The 25,521-nt window shown below is 45.8% G+C and overlaps 1 protein-coding gene across 1 annotated transcript; it reads left to right on the top strand.

Annotated features, from left to right (window-relative positions):
* Positions 1 to 3: 3 nt before the first annotated feature.
* On the top strand, positions 4 to 25,344 carry Slc39a6 (solute carrier family 39 member 6). Its single transcript, XM_008832515.3, has 10 exons — positions 4 to 135; positions 2,049 to 2,855; positions 4,256 to 4,439; positions 5,130 to 5,299; positions 6,985 to 7,203; positions 13,669 to 13,774; positions 20,585 to 20,962; positions 22,287 to 22,367; positions 24,061 to 24,251; positions 25,192 to 25,344. Exons 2-10 carry the CDS (start codon positions 2,058 to 2,060, stop codon positions 25,342 to 25,344), a joined length of 2,280 nt encoding a protein of 759 aa, XP_008830737.1. The 5' UTR covers positions 4 to 135; positions 2,049 to 2,057.
* Positions 25,345 to 25,521: the final 177 nt, after the last annotated feature.

The following is a 25,521-nucleotide window of genomic DNA, read 5'->3' on the forward strand; positions in this document are numbered from 1 at the left end:
GAGACCGCCGCCTCCCCGCGCGCGGTAGAGCCAGCCTCCCGGGACTCCCGAACTCGGACCCGTTCCCAGCCCTCCAGACCGCCCGCGGGAACCGAACCTACGCGCGGGGCCGAGTGGGCCCCGGGCCTCCGAGAGGTGAGTCCCGCCCGGCCGTAGTGGGGCGGCGGGAGGGAGCCCCGCAACCCGGGGACTGCGGAGTAGGGGTTCTGGGGCCAGGCAGGGGGACTGCGGGAGTATGCTGCGGGGACCCCGCCTCGGGCGCCCACGCCCTGGAAGGCTGCTCAACCCAGCCTGGGGTCCCCAGATGCGTGTGGGAACCCCAACACGGGACTTTCTGAGAGGGCCTAACTTTTCATCCCACGCTCACAGCTAGCGAGTTTCAGTACAAAAGCTTTGTGCTCCCCGCTTTCCTCCGCTACCCTTTCTTCAGGGCCTCTTCTGGAGGCTCCAACACGCGCAGACTTGGCCTGGAGGAGATCCGGGGACCGGTCTGCAGCCGCCCTCAGCATCCTCCCCTCCCCTGGCTGCAGGCCAACGCTGTGCCCAGCTGCCCCCCTGGACCTGTCCGCACCCACCCACCGGTGACTCGCATCTCTACTGGGAAAGATTTCTTAAAGTGTCTCTACTGCCTATTATGTGAATTCTCGATATTTGAGGCCCTGAATATTGTTTCCCGGAGTCCTACGTAGTTATGTATATCTCCATTTACCTCTGTGCCCAGTACGATAATCAACACTTGGGCAACACAAGAGTTTAATGAGCACTTCCACTGTGTATTCGTCTGTACAAATGGGTATTACCGGCTTTTCAGACGAGGTCATGAGTGTGAGAACCTGCCAAGGAACAGCCTTTGGAAATGGTAGCGTTTACTGCCCGGTGCTCCGGTTGAGTCCAATAACCCCCACCCACTCTCTGCCCAGACAGCATCTTGCTAGACTTGGGTTTGGCCACCATCAGACTCCTACCGTTGGTGGTGAGCGTCTGTATGCTGCTCTAACTGTTCTGTAACTGCCTCTGCCTAACTGAATTCTGCTTTGCAAGCCCCACTAGAAAGGGGAGCCCTCCTGTCAGGCATAGACCTTCGCCAAACATTGTGTAACTGTCTGTGATAAGATGTGCTCTGATTTGTAGCAACTGATGTTGAGTTTCCGTGAAGTTTAATTTACTTCGCTCAAAGAACTGTTATTATGCAGTCATTCAGAAGGATCAGGAAATCTCTCTGTACTGACATGAAATTGTATCTGATTCATTCTTGAGTGGGGGTGGGGAGATTCCATCTTTGTGTTTGAATCTACTTAAATATGGATAGAAAATATCCTAATTCACACATACACATGCACACACACAGAAAAAAAAACTGGTAAAATTGAGTACATTGAATAGAGTGTGGAATAAGGGCTTTAAATGTAAAATTTGTGCACAAGGAAAATGAATCAGTTTAAGAAAAAAGTTGAGGCGCTGGAGAGATGGCTCAGCGGTTAAGAACACTGGTTGTTCTTACAGAAGACCTGGGTTTGAATCCCAGCACCCACATGGCAGCTAACAATTGTCCATAATTCCAGTTCCTGGGGATCCGATGGCCTCTTCTGTCTTCCACAGGCATTGCCCGACACGGGTGTACTTACCTACAGGCAGGCAATACATACATACACATAAAATAAAAATAATGAATAAAATATTTTAATAAAAAAGAGAAAAAAGTTGAACTGTGAGTTCTGAAATTGTTACTTTTTTTAAGAGATTCTTTTATGAACCAGTGGTGCTCACAGAGGTGCTTAGGTTTGGTTTGGTTTTGAGTCACTGTTCTCACCACAGAAGTCGCCTGTATGGTGATGTCTCCTGGACCCTGGAATTTGCTTCAGGTGTTTAGTATACAGGGGAACCCTGGACCTCTCAGTCTGTGTGTCTCTCCACAGGACCTCTGTACTACACTGGTCAGAACAAATGATGCTCTGTGAACCTGCATAGTCTGATGAAGCATCAGTTTCATTGTGAAGTTTCTTAAATTGTTTTAGAAGTGAGGTAAAGCCTTTGTTTCCCTTTCCTAGGAAGGTGCAATGACCAGGAATTTATCTGTGATCATGATCCTCATCTTTGCCCTTTGGGTCACAAATCCCCTTCAAGACCTACAGTCAGCAGCTGCTTTCTCTCAGACCACCGAGAAAATTAATCCAAACTGGGACTCTGGCATTAATGCTGACTTGGCAGTTACCACGCAGCAGCATCATCTGCAGCAGCTTTTCTACCGCTATGGAGAGAACGGCTCCTTGTCAGTTGAAGGGTTCAGAAAATTGCTTCAGAACATAGGCATAGACAAGATTAAAAGAGTCCACATACACCATGACCACGACCATCACCCAGACCACGACCATCACTCTGACCATGATCATCATGCTGATCACGATCATCATGCTGACCATGAGCATCACTCGGACCGTGACCATCACTCCCACCACAGTCATGCTGCTGCTGGTAAAAACAATCGGAAAGCCCTTTGCCCAGACCGTGACTCTGATAGTTCTGGCAAAGATCCTAAAAGCAGCCAAGAGAAAGCATCTCACCGACCAGATCACATGGATGGTAGAAGGAGTGTCAGGGAGGGGGTAGGTGCAAGTGAAGTGACCTCAGTTGTATATACCGCCATCTCTGAAGGAACCCACTTTCTAGAAACGATAGAGACTCCGAAACCAGGAAAGCTCCCCAAAGATGTCAACACTACCTCTCCACCCAGCATCACCGAGAAGAGTCGAGTGGGCCGGCTAAGCCGACTCGCTAGTAGGAAAAGCAATGGGTCTGTGAGTGAGCCCAGAAAGAGCTTTATGTATTCCAGAAACACAAACGACAATATTCAGGAGGTAAGATAAGTGTTGTGCATTATTTAATATGCCTGTCTGTTGCCTCCTGTGATGAGTGTGACATAAAAATAAATTGGTTTTTATTGTTAAAAATAATGGAAGATTTGCTGCTCAGCAGGCATGGGGCTCACAGTGTGCAGACTGGGCCACAAACATTCCTGACCCAGAACTTAAGGACTTGCTCTTTGGTGCGGGTAGTGCTACCTGCTGAATTTTTCTAATATTTAATGTATATTATCTATAGAAAGATACCAAGGTTATTTGTGGGGAAAATCTTTAAGGATGAATAGTACTAATAAAACATAGAAGGCAGGGAATTTGAAGAAGCAAGACTTAGAATCCATGTTTTAGGGAAAAGCGTGGTTAAGGGTCTAAAAGCAGCAAGGTGGGCAGTGCTGTCTCCGTGGCAGGAAGATCACACTCTGACCTGTGGAGTGATCAGAGTTGGAGCAGTACCAAGAATGTCATGTTGGACAAGTGAAAAGTCTGGGCCGTGAGATGCTCAGCACAGGTGGCATTTCTAGAACAGACTTCCCAACTCTGTAATTCACTTTAGCTGATGGAATTAGGCAAAAAAGAACTAGTTGCTAAGCTTTAATAACCGGAATTTAGGTTCTTCCAGTACATGACTACTGTGCTTGGAGTAACCCAGCGAATGGTCATAGTCTGGCGACACTGGCAATGAAGTCATTCAGAGAAGTGTTCATAAAGAACTGAGAGAGTTGGGGTACTTAAGATGAGGAACAGATACTATAGTCAGGTTTTTGTGGGGGAGGAGGCATTAAATTGCAGAAGAGTTTCTCTTCAAACTAAGCTTGTCATCCAATTAAATTATCGAAAACATCTGCCTGCTGGGACAGGTTTGTTTTATTAACCAGCATTGCCCTCTTCAAGAGTCATGTGTATAATTTAATATTCTCTCATCGCAGAGCATCAGTTTGCTAGGCATGTAGACAGAACAGAGCTAAGTTTTTGCAGGTAGGGTCACTGCAGGAGGAGCAACATGTCTTGGGCTTGTTTAGGCCAAGTTGGTAGCATTAGTACTAAACCTATTTCTCAATCTCTAATGAACCCCGTTTCGAAATTAAAGCTCATTTCCTTAATAGCTTTATACAATGAGTTAACAGGCTTGTGAATCTCCATTTATCCCCAAGCTTTCCACATGAGGCTTTCTCCTAGGTGACTAGTGATACAGGCAGGGGAGCGTGACATACCGTCATTCTGACATAGCATCTGCCAGAGGCAAGTTTCAAAGTGCTGAAATCAAGCATTGGTTTTAATTTGCTTTAATTTCAACAAAGATGTAGCTTTAGCAGAGTAAGAGTGATTATATCAGACTACATTTTGGAGTCTTCTGGTAGGAATTTCTCTCTGTGATTTTTCTGCCTTGTTTCCTTCAGTGTTTCAATGCGACACGGCTGCTGACATCCCATGGCATGAGCATCCAGGTTCTGCTCAATGCAACAGAGTTCAGCTACCTTTGCCCAGCCATCATCAATCAAATTGATGCTCGATCTTGTCTGATTCATACGACCAGTGAGAAGAAGGCTGAAATCCCTGCAAAGACCTACTCTTTACAAATAGGTAGAACTGCCTTTGTTACATGAGAACAATCCCTGGCAGATAGACCATGCTTCTTATATTTGAGAGTATTTTCTGTGTCATTCTTGATATGTCGTCATAGTTGTTCTGTACCCTGGATGTCCTGAATATAAACAAAGCAAGTGTGTTCACCTCCTTTCAGCAAACAAAGCTCTGTGTGCTGGCAACACGCCCGGAAACCCAGCATTTGGGAAGCTGAGGAAGGATTGTGAGTTCAAAGCCAGCCTGGTCTGCATAGAGAGCCCTTTCTCCAAAGGAAAGAAGAGCCAGGCGGGGGAGAGAGGGAGAACACTGTAACAGGGAAGAAATAATTGCTTTGTTTTCTGAGGAAATTACTGGGTTTCCAGTTTGCTTCTGTCCTGTTTTATAACTCAGCTGTTCAGGGAATTAAAAGCTTCTCCTGGGTCCAAGTAAGCTAGAGTTCATCCTTGGTTGGTTTGTTTGTTTGTTTTTCCTGCTCTTTTAGCCCCCATTTAAAGCATTTTCCACTAGGTTACACTCCTTATCTAGGTCTCTTCTTTACCCGGGAGGTTATTTGTTCCAGCCTTGATGGCACTGTTGTGCGGTCCCCACGCTGAATTTGGCAGCTTTGCTCTCACACCCTGTTTTATGCCACACTCCAGAACCCTTCCAAGTGTGACTTACGTGCTTCTCCTCTGTTTGGTTTGCCAGCCTGGCTTGGTGGCTTCATAGCCATTTCCATCATCAGCTTCCTGTCTCTGCTGGGGGTTATCTTGGTGCCCCTCATGAACCGGGTGTTTTTCAAGTTTCTCCTGAGTTTCCTTGTGGCGCTGGCTGTTGGAACTCTGAGCGGAGATGCATTGTTACATCTTCTCCCACACGTAAGCGTCTTGCTGTCATGTTCTGTGGTTCCACCATGAAAACACATGATTTGATTTGTAGTAAGACTCTGTGTTGATATTTACTTATAAAAGGTTAGAGATTTTGTTTACCAAAGTTGATTTTAAAATGTATTTGTTGCTGGGCACACGCCTTTAATCCCAGCACTCAGGAGGCAGAGACAGGTGGATCTCTGTGAGAACGAGGCCAGCCTGGTCTATAGAGTGAGTTGCAGGTCAGCTAGGGCTACAAGGAGACCCTGTCTCAAAAAGACCAAAAAAAAAAAAAATGTAAAAAGTAAAGTAAAATAAAATATGTATGTTAACTGCAAGTTGAATTTTTTTTAAGATTTATTTATTTTTATATGTATGAGTGTTTGCCTGCATGTATGTGTGTGCACCATATGCATGCTCTACCCACAGAGGCCAGAAGAGGGCATCAGAGCCCCTGTAACTGGACTTACAGACAGCCAGCCACCTTATGGGTGCTGGGACTTGAACCTGGATTCTCTACAAGAGCAGCCATTGCTTTTAACCACTGAACCATCTCTCCTGCCCTGCAAGTTGCATTTTTGTGCTAGAATTTAGTGCACATTGGTAGGATTTTTTTTTTTCCTTTATCTTTAAGGGACTTTACCAAATCAGACTAAACTTTTTGAGCATAGCACACTTAATAGAAGGAGATAAATCCTGCTCAGATTCTAACACTGTGATAGACTAGACTACCACAGTGGCAATTACCTGCTAACTGTTCGTGTAAATGCTACACATGCAAATTATCTGCCCCTGTCTATATCCAAGAAACATAGAGATTTTCTTCAGAGTTGAATTTAGAGATTCACACTTCATGAGCTGAGTGAATTTTTAAATAAAACAGGCTTGATAAGTGAATTTACTTTTACACTAAATATTTGGGGTAATATTTAGAGGTCACTTTTTACATTTCTCTTGGAGGGTGTAGAGTACTTAACTGTAACGCATAAGGCTCTGGCTTCAATCCACATCACAGGAAAAAAAGAATCACTTAAAGATTTTCAGTTAAGTGGAAAGAGAAAATCAGTCCTTCCTAGAACACTGCCAATCTCCTGTTGTGTTCAGAAAGACCGGTACGCCCAGTGCCCGTCTCCCTGACTACCAATGACAATTGTTGAGGCGTACCTGCCGCAGGAAGCCTATGACCTTCATTAGGATGCTCCAAACCCAGCTGGTTTCCTAACAGCAGTAGCAGTAGCTAGTCACTGCTGCACTCAGCGCAGGTGCAGTGCACAGATTCTCAGAAACCTGCAGGGCCCATCTGTCCCTCCACACCAGTTCCATTCTTACAAAGCAGGCCTGATGAGCCTGCTATGAACCTTTCGGGCAGGGCTATGAGCAGTAGATATGTGCCTGTTAATTGTGGCCATGGTAATGTGTCAAACATAGACAGCCCTGTCCATATGTTAGGAGGACTACTGTGGATGTATCTGCCTTTATGCCAGACATACCCACTCTGTCAGTGCATAGCAGGATGTGTTCACTAAGCTCCAGACCTCCATCTGTCCACTGACCTTTCAGCATGTCTCCTCAACTCTAAATTATCACAACGGTTGACTAGTTCTGGGTGATTTCAGACATGGCCCTCCTGCCTTGGCCAATTCCTCTGACATAAGAAACTGATGGGTGTAAACTGTACTTCCTTTTCCTTCTAGTCCCATGCAAGTCACCACCACAGTCACAGCCATGAAGAGCCAGCAATGGAGATGAAAAGGGGTCCACTGTTCAGTCATCTGTTGGCTCAGAACATAGAGGAAAGCACCTATTTTGACTCTACGTGGAAAGGTCTGACAGCTCTAGGAGGCTTGTACTTCATGTTTCTGGTTGAACATGTACTCACATTGATCAAGCAATTTAAAGATAAGAAGAAAAAGGTAAAACTGCTGAGTACTTAACCGTGCATCAGACACTGATTTGGAGTAGCAGTCTGACTGCATTGTTAGAATAGCTTGTCCAGATGTATGATCTTTGTTTGACAAGGATTCAGTACCTCCAAGGTACTTTTTGGGCCCAGAGGCATTCATGTAGAACAGTTCTGCATCTTGATGACTCTGGGGCAGTTGACCTTCCCTCCCCCCCTTCCCTCTCTCCCCCCCTTCCCTCTCTCCCTCCCCCCTTCTTCCTTCCTCCTTCCCTCCCTCCCTCCTTTCCTTCCTTCCTTCCTTCCTTCCTCCCCACCCCCTCCCCTCCCTCCCTCATTTTAACTTTTGTTCTTCCTTCCCTCCTTCCCTTCTTCCTTCCTTCCTTCCTCCCTTCCCTCCCCCCTTCCATCCCTCCCTCCCTCCTTCCCTCCCCTCCTCCCTCCCTTTGTGAGTATACATTTGCTTTGGGGCCAAAGGTTAATGTTGGATGTCTTCCTCAATTGCTTTCTTCCTCTTGGTTTAGATTTATGAGACAGGATCTCACTGTAGCCCCAGTTAGCCTGGAACTATTAGACCAGGCTGGTCTCTACCAGCCTCTGCCTCTGCCGAGATTAAAGCTGTGTGCCACCACGCCTGGCTCCACCCTCCTTTTTTGAGATAAGGTCTCTCACCTAACCTGGAGCTTGCTTATTTGGCTAGGAAACCCCAGAGATCCTCTTGTCTTCATCTCCAGCAGGCGTACCTCATCACACTCAGCTTTTTTTTTTTTTTACATTTTATTTTTATTTTATGTATATGCCTGTTTTGCCTGTGTAGGTAAGTGCATCTGTGTCATGCAATGCCCGCAGAGGATGGAAGAGGCTAAGTTGGATCCCCTGGAACTGGAGTTTCAGACAGTTGTTAGCTGGATGCTGGAATTCGAACCTGGGTCTTCTGCAAGAACAACCAGTGCTCTTAACCACTGAGCCATCTCTCCAGCCCCACACTCAGCTTTTTATGAGTGCTGGGGATCTAAACTCAGGTCCTCGTGGTCGCACAGTGAGCACTATATCCACAAGCCGTCTCCCAGCCCCAGCCCTGAAGTTTCCAATCTCCACTGTTCCTTGTAACACCTGGGGAATAAGAAAGGGAAGGAGAAACATCTGTGTAGACGTGACTAGACCCAAGGCACAAGCCGGGCAGCAGAGACCATGGGCATCGTGGATAAACATTTCTTGGTGCTGTGATTAAGTAGCGCATTGATTGTAAGCTTATCCTCTGCAAATTGGACCATAAAGCGTATGAAGCCAGTTAGTAGACACTTTGTTTCTGATAATAGTACCCTTGAATCCTTGAGGTGGTCTGCCTTTTATCTGATGTGATCCATTGGGCAAGACAATCAGGAGACTGGTGGAAAGGATTTGAAATAAGTGCATCCAGATGGTGGCACTCTCCATAATCCCAGCACTCTAGAGAGGGCAGCAGGAAGATCAGGAGTTCAAGGCCAGCCTCAGCCATATACTGAATTTGAGACCAGCCTGAGCTATTCTTGATGGTTAAGGTGAAGTGTGCCCTTGTGATGCTCATTTGATCAGGATGTTTACAAGTTCGGTGTCATTTTTCTTTATAGCCATGCTGTTTCATCTGCAATTTCTAAACAAGAGGATACATACTTATCTGTTCTGAGCATAGAATCTAGATTTTTAAATCTAAATTTTATATAGGGGCCATCTTCTGTAATTTAGCCTTATTTTTTCTTTTTAACAACTTGCCTCTGACTCTTAAAGGCATTCAACTTACATGTTCATAGAAGTAACTTCTCACCATCATTAGTTTGAGCAACATGTGATTCAATTGTGCAATTACACTAACAAGTATAACTGGCCTGAAGTGCTTTGAAAATTAAACTTAGTTTATTCTTACTAAGTATCAGGCTGACTGTGGGAAACAAGCATAAAGGTGAACAGGAGAGCCGCCTCCATCCTATGAATATTTACTCTTGGGGATTGTACAGTCATCTCATGGCAGACTGGGCAGGGTGGCACACACTTGTAATCCCCACACTCAGGAGTTGGAGGAAGGAGTATCCTGAGTTTGAGACCAGCCTGAACTATGCAATGAGTTTCATGACAGTTCAGACTTATATTGAGACTCTTGTTTAAAAAACATTAGCCAGGCATGGTGATCCACACCTTTAATCCCAGCAGAGGCAGGTGGATCGCTGTGAGATTGAAGCCAGCCTCAGGTGGTCTACATAGTAAGTACCAGGCCAGCTGAGGCTACATAATGAGACCCTGTCTTAAAAAAAAAAATCATATATTACAAATATGAACCTCCTCTTAAATAGATCTAAATGAGGGAGGGCAGGAGGGAGGGAAGGAAGGAAGGAAGGAAGCCAGCCTCATGAGCTGGGCATGGTAGTGTAGAAGGGGTAGACTTATCCTTACTACACAGCCAGTTTGAGGCCAGCTTGGGCTGTGTGAGACTTTGTCTTAAAAAAAAAACACAGACAAAGCTTCTTCATTCTGAATCTAGGAAGTCATCTTCCACGTGGCTCTTTCCATTGCTGCACGTGGGCTGGTTTGAAGATGCGTCCTATTTATGTCCTGAAATTATTCTTGCCTTTAGAAATGTGATCTTTTTTATTGGTATTTCTAGTTCAGCTATCATAATTTATTTAATATCATTATTTCAATTTAGTTTTCAGTTTTTACACAAATTTTATTTACTGCTCTTTAACCTGGCAGTCCTTAACTTGGGATTCTAAAATTAGGCTGTAACCGAATATAGAACAATATTTTATTTTTATTTTATGTGTATGAGTGTATTACCTGCATATATGTAAGTGCATGTGTGCATGCAATGCCTGTGGTGGCCAGAAGAGGGTGATGGATCCCCTGGAACTGGAGTTACTGGTGATTGTTAGCTACCATGTGGGTGCAGCCAGTGCTCTTGACCACTGAGCCATCTCTCCAGCACCCAGTATGTGCCAACTGTTTGTAAGTGCAACAACACCATGAAATGTGTGTTGCTGGTTGTAGCCAGAGAAGTCTGATGGTCTCTGCTTTAAATTCGCTTCTACTAGAATGAAACCTTCAAAAGACCCAGACCTCTGTGTCTTACCTACTTCTCCTAGTTTATCATAGACAGCTGATAAATGTTTGATTATAAGAAACATGGAACAACAGAAAGAGTAGCTCTAGATACTGTTCCACAAAAACTTTGCAAACATTACAGGTTCTCTTTTTAGAAAATGTTAAGAGCTTATTTTTTGTAGAGCATCCAAATTTTAGCATCACTTCCTTAATCCCCCCCCCTCTTTTTTTTTTTCTTTTTTTTTTGTCTGTTTGAGACAGGGTCTCCATGTAGCGCCAGCTGGCCTGGAACTTGCTATGTAGACCAGGCTGGCCTTGAATTCACAGAGATCCACCTCCCTGTCTGGGATTAAAGGCGTGAGCCACCACGCCCAGCCTTTTTTCTTTAGGAATCCAAGCTGTACCCCAGAGCTTCTGACTGACATACTCACCTGGTCGCCATACTAGTATAAAACCTGCTCTCCAGTTAGAGTTCCTGCACACTCGCAGTCTGTGTAGTTGACTCTACAACAGTTCCACTTCCAACCAGAGAAAGCTATTGTTTCCACTGGAAACCAGACTCATCTGTGACATCCTGTCATTTCTATCCACATGCAGCCAGGTTTTATTAAATGTGTCCACGGTCTCGTCCGGCCTGATCATCTCCCCTCTGAGTGACAGCAGTTGCCTCCTACCTGGCCCATCCACCTGGTTCATTCTTCTCCTCCCCGTCTTGCACAGAGCAGGCAGTGCTGTTGAAATGGAAGTGTCGAAGCGGCACACTGCTGCCTGGTGTCCTCTGGTCACTTCCGTTGACTCCTGACATGCTCTGTGCTGCCTGGAGTCCTTGTTGCTACAGCATCGTCTCTAACCACCTCTAGAGAAAAGGCACTCCTTGGCCATTTCCTTTTTTTCAGTTCCAGGACAGAGCTGGCCCCTCCTGCTTCAGGGTCATCCTGTGGCTGATAGCTGTATGACGGCAACGGCTTCAAACACAGCAGTGTGGGATGATCTAGTGCTTGTCTTAACTGAAGACAGTATCTTCTACAGAATTGGTAATACACAGGGCACTGTTGTTCACTGAGACCACTGTGCAGCATAGATGTTGCTGGGGCTCAGAGACAGTCTCTCAAGTCTGGCATATGGAGAAGTTACAAAGCCCAGTGATTGTCAGGAGTTGTAGCTCAGGCCTATAATCCCAGTACTCAGAAAGGCGAGACAGGCAGATTGTTCCAAGTTCAAGGCCAGCCTGGGCTATAGAGGGAAACCCTATCTCAATAAACCAGAAAATACCAATGATATAGCTCGGTAAAGCTCTTACCCAGTGTGCATGAGGACCTGGCTTCCGTCCCTGTCACCACACGAAATAGAAAAGACTTGCCTGGCATGGTAGCGCATGCCTTTAGTCCTGACAGAGGCAGGCATCTCTGTGAGATTGAGAGCGAGCTGGTCTACATAGCAAGTGCCAGGTCAGCTGGGGCTACAGGGAGACCCTGTCTTAAAAAAGACCTCCTCCCCCCGCAAAAAAATTGGGGCTGGAAAGATGACTCAGTGGTTAAGAGCATTGACTGCTCTCACAGAGGACCTGGGTTCAATTCCCAACACCTACATGGCAGCTAACACCCATCCATAACTCCAGTTCCAGGGATCTGACACCCTCTTCTGACCTCCTCAGGCATGTCATGACATGGGTACATGTACACACATGCAAGCAATACACTCATACACATAAAAATAAAATATTTTAAAAGTATTTTATTTTTATTTTACGTGTATGCATGTATTGCCTGCATGTAGGTAAGTGCACCCATGTTGTGCAGTGCCTACGGAGGACAGATGAGGCTGTTGGATACCCTGGAACTGGAGTTATAGACAGTTGTTAGCTGGGTGTTGGGATTCGAACCCAGGTCTTCTGCAAAAACAGTGTTCTTAACCATCTCTCCAGCCCCCCCCAAAAAAAATAAAATATTTTTTAAAGAAGTACTAAGTTAAAAAAAATTAAAAAGCCCACTGGTGAATTTAAGGCTAATTAAAAAGAGCATGTTAATGGTGTTTTATTAAAGTAGTTTTCATAACGAAAAAGCAGGAGAAATGGGGGTTTCAGTGTCTAAAACATGACCTTCATGAAACCGAACAGCTGTCTCATGGTCATCATTAAGTACCCAAAGGAAATGGTTTTGCTGGTCTGTGCTGGTTAGTGTTATTGTCAGCTTGACACAACCTAGGGGCACCTGGAAAGAGGGAACTTCAGTTGGAGAATTTCCTTGATCACTTTGGCTGTGGCTGTATCTGTAAGCCATTGTCTTGATAGGTGATTGATGTGGGAGGACCCAGCCCACTGTGGGTGTAACCATGCCTAGGCAGGTGGGCCTCAGCTCTATAAGAAATCTAGGGGTGCACAAGCCAGGGTGCGAGCCAGCATGAGTGTTCCTGGGGTTTACACTTGACGTCCCTGCCCTGACTGCCCTTAACCATGGACTCTGGCCTGGGAGTGTAAGCTGAAATAACCCCTCTCCTCTCCCAAGTTGCTTTTGGTCATGGGCACAGCAACAGAATCTCAGCCAGTATGGATGAATCAGCCTAGGCTCTAACTAGAATCCACATTCCAATTCATCTGTTCTGGTGTGTCTAAGACAAGGATCGGAGGACATTGTGCTGCTTACATGAGACCACACTGCAGTAGCTGATAGAGGCACTCGAGAAGGTTAATGTGTGGTTTTTCTCTTTTAATTCAGGCATTCTTTACCTCTCTGGCAGTTATTACAGCCAAGAGTCAGTACTAGATGTTAAATAAATACGTACACACAGGCCGTCGCATGACTCTTGTTCTGGTAGAGGTGTGTGTGCCGGATAGTTTGCTGTAGCTTCACACACCTGGAAAGAGGGAACCTCAGTTGTGGAATTTTCTCTGTCAGACTGGCCTGCGGGCTTGTCATCTTGATTGTTGACTGAAGTGGGTAGTGCTGCCCCTGGACTGGTGGTCCTGGTTGTGTAAGAAAGCAGGCTGGACTAAAAAAGAAAGCAGGCTAAGTACAGGCCAGGGAAACAAACCAGAAAGCAGCATTCCTCCTGGGTCTATGCTTCAGTTCCTGCCTCCAGGTTCCTGCCCTGACAAACCTCAGTAATGAACTGTTACCCCAGAGTGTAGGATGAAATACATCCATTCTTCCCCGTGGCTTTTGCAGTGTTTCATCATAGCATTAGAAAGTAGCTAGGACAGCATGTTAGTTCTGTTGCCTTTTTCTGTCTTCTGCTTCTTCAGTTTTTGGTTGGTTGAGCAGCTGGGGATTGAACCTAGGGCCTCTCACATGGTACACAAGTACTCTAGGCTGAAGTTACAGCCCTAGCTGCTTAACTGTTATTGAAAGCTGTACAGAAGAACAAATCAACTATTTCAAAGTGCTACTTTCCTTGACTGTTTCAGAATCAAAAAAAGCCTGAAAATGATGATGACATGGAGATTAAGAAGCAGCTGTCCAAGTACGAATCTCAGCTTCCAGCAAATGAGGAGAAAGCAGACGCGGATGAGCGTAAGTCTCCTTTAGTGACTCAAGCTCACAGTTTCCAAAAATTATCTCAAAGCTGGGCGTGGTCGCGCCTAAAGTCCCAGCACTCGGGAGGCAGAGGCAGGTGGATCTCTGTGAGTTCAAGGCCAGCCTGGTCTACATAGTGAGTTCCAGGACAGCTGGGGCTACAAGGAGACCCTGTCTCAAAAAGACCAGAAAAAAAACACCTCTCAGGTGTGGGTCTGCACTGCATGGCAGGAGCTGCAGTGTTTCTAAGTCATGTGGTTATGCCGTAGTAAAGAAACAGCCTGACTTGTAACATCTGTTTTAAGGCTGAAAACAAACCCAAACTCCAAGACCTGTTCCTTCAGATGTCTCTCAGGTCTGTGCTCCAGAGCCAGAGCTTTGTGCATTTTATTAAAACGGTATCTCTACCGTGGAATGGGGATGTAGAAGTCAGGGCCCGCCCTTATCAGAGAATCCTGCCCTTGGATCCCTAGGCCTAGAGTATCATTCACACTCCGTTCCTCTTGTTTGCAGTGAGAACATCACACTGCTTTCAGTGCTTTGGTGGTAAAGCATGCACACATACGGTCTCCCAGTACTCAGTACTCAGGAGGATAAGAGGCTGGTGGATCTCTGAAATTGACACTAGCCTGATATAAATAGCCAGGTCCAGGCCAGCAGGGGCTACAGGAAGATCCTGTCTCAAAATAACAACAAAAAACCCAGTAACTTTTTGACTGCAAGATTAGGTAAAAGTCTTTAGTTCAGGTTATGTCATACCGTACAGTGAGCCATCTGATGAGCGAGATTCAAGTGTTCCTCAGGACAGGATTTCTCTTAACCTGTAATTTCCTACACTTTAGATCCGCAGGGGTGGTTTTTGTCCAGGAAATGAGCATAGTGTGCAGTGGAGAGGGTGCTGGGAGTGGTCACTGTGCAGTGAGGAGAGCAGAGAGGAACCTGGGTGATGCAGGGGTGAGTCCTGTGCATGGCTCTGGGCAGGATGTTCCCCCTAGATACCTCAATTGATAGGAGCCTAATGGAAATCCTGTTTGCTGAATTCATGTGAAAATGTGTTGCTGTGGCTAAAGAATGTGGGTCAGTATGTCAGGCTCCTACCTCCAGGCCTTTTTAGTGCTGCAGGAAAGTCACTGCTGGTGGGCCCGGATGTGAATGTCTGCTGCACTTTCTTTCCCTGGGGATATGTAAACAAATGCCTGCTCACCCCAAGATCGGGCCGTGACCAACCAAAGTACAAGTCCTCCAAAGAGCGCCATGGGGAACCAGTGAGTTTAGGGGCTTGGAGGAGCATGTGTGACCCAAAACAGCCATACCACCCAGAAGTCTCACCCCAGGGTGGATGATGACCTCCCCATAATGTATAGATGGAGCACCCCACCCCATGATTAACCTTCAGCAACCTTCTGTCTACTGGAGCACCTCCTAGACCATGGGGCCACATGTAATAGGACAGATAGAAGGTATAGGACTGGCTAGAATCTCAGTGAGGGTCCAATAACTCTCCCCACCCTCTTCTGTGAACATCGGTTGTCAACAGACTCAGCCTTGAGGGTCTCTTGCAAGTAGTTGCAGCTGCTCTGGCAAAGATAATGGCTGTTGTGCTTAGAGTGCTGCACTGCACTGTGAGGTTGTAGACCAGTAAGGGCAGGGCTAGATTTGACCCTGAGATCAACAGAGGACGTTGAACACAAAATGCCACAACTGGCCAAAGTATAGGGAATAAGAGACTTCAGAGTGTGGGTCCCTGGATAGGACTCCGGGATTAAACTTCACCTACCCAGGGCTCAGAGACTGTTATGGAAGAGGGGCCAGAAAGATTTTAAGAGCTAGGGGACATAACCATATGGAAACAGTCTTACAAGCTCCTGGGACCCTGCTCATATGGACCTACAGCAATGGTATCAGCATGCACAAGACCCATGCAAACTCAAGCAGACAAAAACCAGCACAGAACTGGGGAAACAGGCAGCAGGCTGCAATCTTAGCCAAAGAACTATTAGTAGCTGATTACTGCTGGGTGAGGGAGAGTAGATTTCTTTAAGAGACTGACTCTAGGTAGTAGCTGAACTTGCACTGAGGGACGTCTGGGGACACTAACTTGACTCAATAGGCCTTAACATAAATGAGAGAGTGCATGAAATCCAGTGGGGAGCGGGGGCAGTTATGGGAGGGTGAAGATGGGGAAGGGCATATAAAGATAATTAAGATGTTTTGTGTGAAATACACAATAATTTAATAAAAAATATACAGAAAAGGGTTTATTTTGGCTCACAGTTCAAGGGTTCCTGCAGCCCATCATGCAGGAAAGGCATAGTGACAAGACCATGAGACAGCTGGTCACGTTGCTCCACAGTAAAGAAGCAGGGAGAGAAGAACATGCCAGAATTCCTTGAGTACTGTGGTTTCAAGATACAGTGTTCCCTGAGGTCTGGCCCCAGGGCTTGGCATGAGCCTAGTGACACATTGCTGGCACCTCTCTTCAGGTTATACAACTGAAGGGAGGTCGTGTGAGACCAGGGTGAGTCCTTCCTAACATAACACTGGGTACCAAGGAAGTTTTGTTTTTTGGGTTTTGGGGGGAGGCAGGGTTGTGGGATTTTTGGGGGGTTTTTGGTCTTTTTGAGACGGAGTCTCCCTGTAGCCCCAGCTGCCCTGGAACTCACTGTGTAGACCAGGCTGGCCTTGAACTCACAGAGATCTGCCTGCCTTTGCCTCCAAAGTGCTGGGACTATAGGCATGCGCCACCACGCCCGGCTCTAAGGAAACTCTTAATGGCTCACGAGTCTTTGAGAAGTGGCTAGTAACACTGTTGCACATAAGCTAATAGTCAAGTAGGCTTCCTCCTGGTTGATGAAAGAAAATAATGGGTGTTTTTTTTTTCCTTTTCTGTCTTTGTTTCTGTTTTTGGTCTTTTTGAGTCAGGGTCTCCCTGTAGCCCCAGCTGGCGTAGAACTCACTATGTAGACCAGACTGGTCTTGATCTTAAAGAAATCCACCTGTCTCTGCCTCTTGAGTGCTGGGATTAAAGACACATACCACTATGCCGGGCTCATTTTTTTTATGTCTATGCATGTCTTGCGTGCATGTATGCGAGTGTTCCCATGTTGTGTAATGCCCACAAAAGTACAGAGAGGGCATTGGATCCCCTGCAGCTGGAGTTATGGATGGTTGTTAGCCACCGTGTGGGTGCTGGGATTCGAACGTGAGTCCTCGGCAAGAGCAACCAATGGTCTTAACCACTGAGCTCTCTCTCCAGCCCCTGTTCCTTTTCTTTATATTCATCTATCTAAGACTAGCAGGAGTCATAATTTTAAGCATAGTTTTATGGATTTTCAGAAGTGCATACTTATACCACCATAATTAATATGCAAGTACCCTCTCACCCATCAGAACACCACTTAGTTCCCATTTGTAGGCAGACCTTCATCTTCTTAAAACCTGAACAATTCTAGATTCCTGTTCCTTTGCTGTCTTCAGAATACCATATAAAATGTAAACTTCTGAAAACTATGCTTAAAAGTTGGTGCCATATTAGGAAAATTGTGCAATTATATTTGTCCTCCTGAGTCACCTTAAGACTTAGTTTCAACAGTGCCCAGTATACATTGTAGCACCTTCAGTGTCATGGAGTGCTTAAGCTTATACCAGACTGTTCCCTGGGGTTATCTTCTGCCTTTTCTATTGTGAGAAGAAGGTTTGGTTTTGGTTTCGGTGGGGTTTTTGTTGTTGTTGTTGTTGGGGGTTTTCTTTGGGGGGTGTGCATGTCCATGCCATGGCATGCATGTGGAGGTCAGAAGACCACTTGCAGTTGTTTCTCTCCTACTGTGTGGGTCCCAGGAATCGAACTCAAGTGATGAGTCTTGGCAGCAAGTGCCTTTACCAGCTGAGCCGTCTCACCAGCCCTGTGAACGGGATGCTGAGAAGAGGCAGTAAGCAAGGAGCCTGTGCTTGTGAAGTCACACCACATCACCTTGCAGTGCTGTGACATGAGTCAGCGCAATTATGAGCAAAGACTGGATCCACGTACCCTCTAGTTACACACAACACTGCCTTGTGTTTCCTTTTTCATTGTGTTCTGGATGTCTAAGCATATGGAAAAAATACCTGTAAAAGATAGCTGGGCCTTTGGGCTTTGCAGATCAATTAAAACACAGTTCACACTAAAACCTTTTTATAATTTTTTTCCTTAAAATATGAGGGTTGGGGAGGACACAGATGGCTTAGCAGGTGAAGGCTAGAGAGCACAGCGACCTCAAGACTAGAGTTTGACTTACCCACGCCTACCCAGGAAGATGTCGAGGTAGCACTCAGTACAGGAAAAGTGGCACCTTTGCAGTACTCAAGGGGTCAAGAGTAGCATCTCTGATGAGTGACAGCATCCTACTGGGTGGCACATCACACCATTCACTAGAAAGAAAGCTCTTGCCCAAACTGAGCCTCTGTAATCATGAACGAGGAGCAGCTGAACACAGAGTTGGATTCTGGGTTGTACTTTGGGGGCAACGGGTGAAGAAGACCTACAGAACAGATGCTCCACCTCCCCCATTGTTCACTCTGCCCAGTTCATGGCCTCCTTTCTTCCTGTGCATGCGAAAGGTTGGCCCTAGGGCCTCACTGTCCCTTCTGCTTAGAATCCCTTTCTCCCATATTTCCACATGATTCTCTATCCTTCAGGTCTCAGCACAGGTACCCCTCCTGAGGCCTTCCCTGATCCTGGAGTACTGCGTGTCTCCTGGCCACTGTCCTTCATAGCACAGAGCCAGTATCTCACACTGCTGCTTGGTACAAGTTTTTTCTTACTTGGTGGCTTTCTCCACACAAAGCCTAATTTCTTGAAGGTAGATATTTTCTAGTGTTGCTGTGCCCCAGTGCCTTCCAGAAGAGCCAGTACAGCCAGGCCTGTAATCTCAGTACTTGAGAGCTTATCACAGGAGGAGTCCAAGACCAGCTTGGACTACATAGCAAGACGCTAAACCAAACAAAAAGCCCAGAGCGCCCAACATAGAATAGGTGTTCAACAGACAGTTACTGACTGAGAGGAACAAGAGCCTGCGTTGTGACTACTACTTATCTGTAAGCCTTTCTGCTGGCCTGCGTTTGCTGTTTTTCTCTAAAGAGATCTTCCACAGTGAGCAGCAGGTGCTGCTATGTCTATGGCAGTGATGGTTGCAAAGAAGGGACAGCTTTGCTAACCCTGAGATTTTTTTAAAATATTTTATGTGTTATTTTTATTTTATGTGTATGAGTGTATTGCCTGCATGTGTGTAAGTGCACCCATGTCATGCAGTGCCCGAAGGCATCGGATTCCCCCAGAACTGGAGTTACAGGTGGTTGTTAGCCACTGTGTGGGTGCTGGGAATCGAACCCGGGTCCTCTGCAAGAGCAGTCAGTGCTCTTAAGCGCTGAGCCATCTCTCCAGCCCCTGACCCTGAGATTTTTAATATTCCCAGTTTGAAGACCATGTAGGAAGTAGCCAGAAGGGAGTCAGAGCGTGTTCACTGCACATCCCTTTGTTGCAGCTCCAGCTGTTAGAGTCACTGTCACAGCTCACGGGAAAACTGTCTAGGTTCTTGGGATCACTTTGGAAGCTGGAATTCCATGGTTCACATACTGCATTCTAAAACTCGGATGAAAAAAGACAGATCCCTCATGACCCTTGTTCTCCAACTCCTGACAGGAATTACCTCTGGCACTGAAGGAAGTGTAAAGGGGAGGTCTGAAGCCAGAGCAGTGGGCTAAGCTCCAGCCTGGGCTGTGGAGTAGCATAGCAATTTTTAAATTGAGTTTTACTTTTTGGTTTGTAGTTTCTGAAAGTACCATACATGCACTGCTAGTATTGATCACAATGATTTTAGAGCTGGGTAAGCTGGCAGAAAAGTCTGAATGAATAGACTAAGAAAAGTCTAAATGAAGAGGTAGGTGGATGGGCAAAAGACCTCTAGCTCTTTAACATTTTGAGAACAGTCATATTCTAATCAGTTTTAAATTAACATGCATTTATAGTTCTGAAAATTTTTCCATAATTAAAAATGGGTCAACATTAGTAAGCCACTAATATGGAACAAAGAACGGAACTTTTAGAGGAGTGGAGTGGAGAAGCAGGGAGGGGAGGGAGGTTTGGGGGTTGGGGGGGTTGCCTAGGGTACAACAGTCACTTATATTAAAACATCCTCCTGTGACCCAGTACCATGCACAATGAACGTACCCAACACCAAGGAAAATTAAAAATAGGAGTAAACTAAAAACAAAACTGAAATGGAAATTCAGGCCAGGAAAAATAAAAGAGGGCCCCTGAGCTGGCTCAGTGGGCGAAGGCACTTGACGCTGAGCAGACTACCTGAGTTTGGTCTCTGGGACCCACATGACGGGGAGGAGCCCCTCCCCTCAGCTGTCCTTTGACCTCCGTAGTTGTGCTGTAGCATGTGCCATTTCCCACCCATATGCTAAGTAAATAAATGTAATTTGAATTTTTTGAAGAATCCTTTTATGCAATGGGATCTCATCATCACTGTGTTGCCTGGGCTGGTCTTGAAGCTCCGAGCTCAAGTAGTCCTCCCAACTCAGCCTCCTGGGTGCTAGAATTATGTACTTGAAATCCATTCTTAAACGTAGCATCGTTTACTTTTGAAAAACTAATTAAACCTGTTGGGGCTCCTCACCTCATTAGGAATGCCCTGCTGTTTACTCTGCGGGTGTGAGAGCTGCCGTGCCTTTTCAGTCATCAGTGGGAACCTTTGAAATATGTTCAAGTACATTAACAAAGTTTTCTGATTCTGTCCCGTGTTTTTTGTGTTTATTGATGCCTAGGACCTGAAAGCTATTTACAAGCAGATTCCCAAGAGCCCTCCCCCTTTGATTCTCAGCAGCCAGCAATGTTGGAGGAGGAGGAGGTCATGATAGCACATGCTCACCCACAAGAAGTCTACAATGAATACGTGCCCAGGGGGTGCAAGAACAAATGCCATTCACATTTCCATGATACACTGGGCCAGTCCGATGACCTCATTCACCACCATCACGACTACCACCATATTCTGCACCACCACCACCACCAAAACCACCACCCCCACAGCCACAGCCAGCGCTACTCTCGGGAGGAGCTGAAGGATGCTGGCATTGCCACTTTGGCCTGGATGGTGATTATGGGGGATGGCCTGCACAACTTCAGCGATGGTCTTGCGATCGGTATGCCGTTACATGTCCCTTGTTGATTGACCTGGAAATACCACATTAAATGTCCAGTCACATTTAACAAAGAATAGGTTAGTGTAGATGAAGATAGTGGCTTTCAAGATTATCAGAATATTATTTGTCTGCTTTGACAGTGAGGTGCTCGATAAATGTTTGCTACAGCTAAATGCTTAATCTGTGCCTAACCTATACCTCACTGTAATTACCCATAGTTGTTCTTGGCTGGGGTTCTAGCCACGGAAAGCATTTATCTAGTGTGCATGAGGCCCTGCTTCAATCCCAGAATCACCCAAAAAAAAGTTGTTCATCTACAAAGCCTTGAGGTTGGACTTTAAACATGTATGGAACATGCATGAGAATGTTTCCCTCTTCACCCAAGTTCCTTATCAATCCTATAGACTGCTGCTATGGTAAAATCTTTTCTGTGGTGCTGAAGGAATTTTCCCGTAGCTGATAAGCATGTTACTCATCTCTGACTAAGGAAAGTCATGGAGTTTCTATGAAACTATTAATGCCACAATTGGAAGATGATGTAATACTTAAAAATCCTAGTGATTTAGTGCCAGCAAAATCCACGGAAGTATTAATATTTTCGAATTGGGCAGCTGAGGCCTGCAGAAGGCAGGGAGGCCAGGCTGGTTTTAACCAGATCTTGGCTCACTGGGGGTCTGTTCTCTTCCTTCCACACTGTGTCATATGCAGCATAGGCAGACAAAGGAGAAGTGTCCAGGTGCACAGTCGTGGCTGATCATTCATCCAGCTTTTTGTTTATTTATTTTTAATTTTTTTTTTTTTTTTTTTGGAGCTGAGGACCGAGCCCAGGGCCTTGTGCTTGCTAGGCAAGCGCTCTAACACTGAGCTAAATCCCCAACCCCTCATCCAGCTTTTTAAGTGGGAGGAGCCCCTTATCTTAGAGTCTCCCTATAAAATAGAGAAGGAATACAAACAGGCCCAGTGCCGTCGTGAGTTCCTCTGAGCTCCATGCAACAGTTACATCATTGTGACTGCAGAGGGCTCTCCCCTAACCTTTTAAAACCGGTTTATTTTGTATTCTCAAGTAAGTGTTTTACATGGTAGCAGGTCCTTCTTGGGTTTGTAGATGTCAGCCCATCAGTAGGCATAGGTGGACTGTCCCTTTTCCGTTGTGTGGCTTCCCAGGGAAATTTAGACCCAGTGTGATGCGATGTACGATTCCTTGTAGAGAAGATGAGAGTTGGGCTGGGAAGATTGTATTTATGCATCGCCAGTGTTTGGGGCATTTCCTTTACTTCCTGTGCACTGATAAGACTGAAAAGCTGACAGCCAAACCTTTCCACAGGTGCAGCGTTCACTGAAGGCTTATCCAGTGGGCTAAGCACTTCTGTTGCTGTGTTCTGTCACGAGCTGCCTCATGAGTTAGGTAAGAACCCTGCCAGGTAAACCAGCTGTGTTGCCATCGCTGGCTTGGCTAGGGAGCACTCTGACAGGGTCTTCGTAACACCGGGCTTTCCCACAGTCTGCGCACCCAACTGACTTTCACTGAGCGCAAGTTTGTTCCCAGTCAGGATTCTGACCCCACAAGGACATAACACCTGTGAGGGTGTTCAGAGAGGTACATAGGCCCTTCTGTCTTCTCCCTTTATCAAGTCTCTTTCTGTATTGGCATACCAGGGTCGGAGTGTAGCAGTACATGGTACCATCCTGGCATTCCAGAGGTGGATGTGGGAGGGTCAGGTTCATTCTAAGCCACATAGTATGAGGCCAGCCTGGGCTACCTGAAACTTGTTCCCAAAAATAAAAGAACTGAACTGCCACATACAAAGGAGTGATTTCTGATTAACAGCAGGATGTTAGGAATCTAGGGCTTGTGCTGTGTAGTTCAGTGGTAGAACTCTCATCCAGCGTGTGTGAGGTTCAATCCCTAGAGAAAAAGAGGATTTAAGCCAGGCATGGTGGTGCATGCCTTTAATCCCAGCACTCAGGAGGCAGGGGCAGGTGGATCTCTGTGAGTTCAAGGCCAGCCTGGTCTACACAGTGAGTTCCAGGCTAGCTGGGGCTACAGGGAGACCCTATGTCAAAAAAGACCAAAAAAGAAGACTTGGGACTAGAGAGATGATTCAGTGGAGAAGAGGGCTTGCTATATGAGCATTAGGACCTGAGCTGGATCCCAGCACTCACCTAAAAAGCCAGACATGGCTGTGTGCACCTCTAACTCCAGTGTTCTTCAGGGCAAAGACTGGAGGATCGCTGGGGCCTGCTGGCTGCCAGCCTAGCTCCAGACCCTGTCTCACAGGACTAAAGTGGAAAATGATAGAGTATATGTCCTCTTCTGACCTACACACACAGAGAGGGGAGTGGAGAAGGAAGAGGAGGAGGAGGAGGATCTAATGCATTGGAGCTGAAGGACTGGGGAACAGATGAGTTGTTCTCAAATTCTGTCAGTAGAATTGTTTGGATCGCACTTTGTGTCAGGTTTTCTTCTGGGCACGTGTTCACTCACACAGGTTCTGACACCTTTTTCCTTGCTGTGTGCTCAGCTGTTCAGAAGGTCTCGCCTCTTTCTGTCCTGTGGCTCATATGGTTCCCCCTTCTCAGTCCTTTATGCCCTGGGCCCCTGTTAAGCACCTCTGTCTCCATGCCCTCACAGGCTTTTAATTACGTATTGCCTTTATCGTTTGCTGACTGTTCTGTGTGTTTTCTACCTCCCTCTAATCTTCGGTTTTCTGTTTTGTTTTTCATTTGTTTTCACACAGGGTCTCATGTAGCCCAGGCTGGCCTTAAACCTGCTGTGTAGCTCAGGCTAACTTTGCACTCCAGTCCTGCCTCCACCCCAGTTTGAAGCTCCTTGAAGGCAGGACAGGAACACAGTAGTAGACTTGTGGTTCTTGCCACTATGGACAAAGTGGCCTTCAGAAAATGCTGGATACAAGTTTTTTTTAGTTTGTAAAAAAAACTAGTTAGGTTGACTTACACTGATTGACACTGCTCGGGCCCTGGGTTCTTTTTCTTTCCTTCAAAAAACTCCAGACAATTTTCTTAAATCTGAGAAGTTGTTCAGATGTGTCTTTAAAATTACTTTGCCCTCTTTTTTTGTTGTTTGTTTTCTGTTAAAGGTGACTTTGCTGTTTTACTAAAGGCTGGCATGACTGTCAAGCAGGCTGTGCTCTATAATGCCCTGTCGGCCATGCTGGCCTATCTTGGAATGGCCACAGGGATTTTCATTGGGCATTATGCAGAGAACGTTTCTATGTGGGTATTTGCACTCACCGCTGGCTTGTTCATGTATGTCGCTCTGGTTGACATGGTAAGTTTCTAAGTCAGATGGCACTGACAAACAAAACAGGAAATGTTCAGTTAAAAAATCATTACAATGGTATTAGATCCCAGTGATGAGGAGTGTTTCTAGATCCAAAAGGGCGGCAGAGAAGGCTATGGCTCAGCAGTTAGTAGTGCTTGCTGCTCTTGTAGAGGCCCTGAATTTGGTTCCCAGCACCCACACTCTATAGCTCACAACCACCTGTAACTCCAGCTGCAGGAGATCTGGCACACTCTTCTGGCCTCCACATATGGCACACATTCACAGACACACACCTAATTAAAAATAAAGTCTTTTATTAACTATAAGTTCCTTTGAGTTTATTTTTTGAATTGTTGGTCACTTGTACATTTTACCCTATCTAATGTCTATCAGGGCCTAAGCCCCCACTGATAGATCTTTTTAAAGTAGAATCAGACCCTGACTTGTCTATAGATTTGCAGAAAACCTAAGCCAAGCCACATGGTGACATGCTGTGTAGACTTGAGAGTGCTTAAAGAGTCCTTACTGACAAGAGTCATAGCCTTTTGTCACCAAGTTCACACAACTTCAGAAGTCTTACTGATAAAATTGTTAAAATTGTATTTTATGTGGTGTTCGAGTTACACTCTCTGAATTAGAGGTGAGCCATATGTTACCATCAGTGGGGGGGGGCAGTTACTAAAGTTGGGAAATCAACATAGCTTTCCATTTAACAGTGGGGTGAGCTGGATTACTGCAAATGTTTACTTGTTAAGAACACCATAAATAATCACTGTGAAGTGCTGGGAAATGCTGTGGACTGTGCCTAGCCGGTCAGTCTGCACGTTCTAAGTCATATTCTAAGAAACCGACCAGTCATGTATCCAGTTCCAAGTGAAATGAGCTGTCCTGCAAATTCTTGTAAAATTAGCCTGTCCTGAGCTGCACTGTCGCTTTTCCTCCCCAGGTGCCCGAGATGCTGCATAACGACGCAAGTGATCATGGGTGCAGCCGCTGGGGGTATTTCTTCCTGCAAAATGCTGGGATGCTTTTGGGTTTCGGAATTATGTTACTTATTTCCATATTTGAACATAAAATTGTGTTTCGTATAAATTTCTAATTAGGTCCTAGATCCTAGAGTAGCTTAAAGAGGCATTGCTGGTTATAGGTTGGCTAGGCCATAGGAAGATGTTTATATGCTGTGCCACACAGCATTTAACGCTCATGGATTTGGTGGGGTTTGTATCGAATATTGCCATTTGTTAAGCTTATAAAGTCAGTTACCTTGGTAACAAAA

The sequence above is a fragment of the Nannospalax galili genome, unplaced genomic scaffold (genome assembly GCF_000622305.1).
Source record: "Nannospalax galili isolate Female #2095 unplaced genomic scaffold, S.galili_v1.0 scaffold15, whole genome shotgun sequence".
In the NCBI taxonomy this organism is placed as follows: Eukaryota; Metazoa; Chordata; class Mammalia; order Rodentia; family Spalacidae; genus Nannospalax; species Nannospalax galili.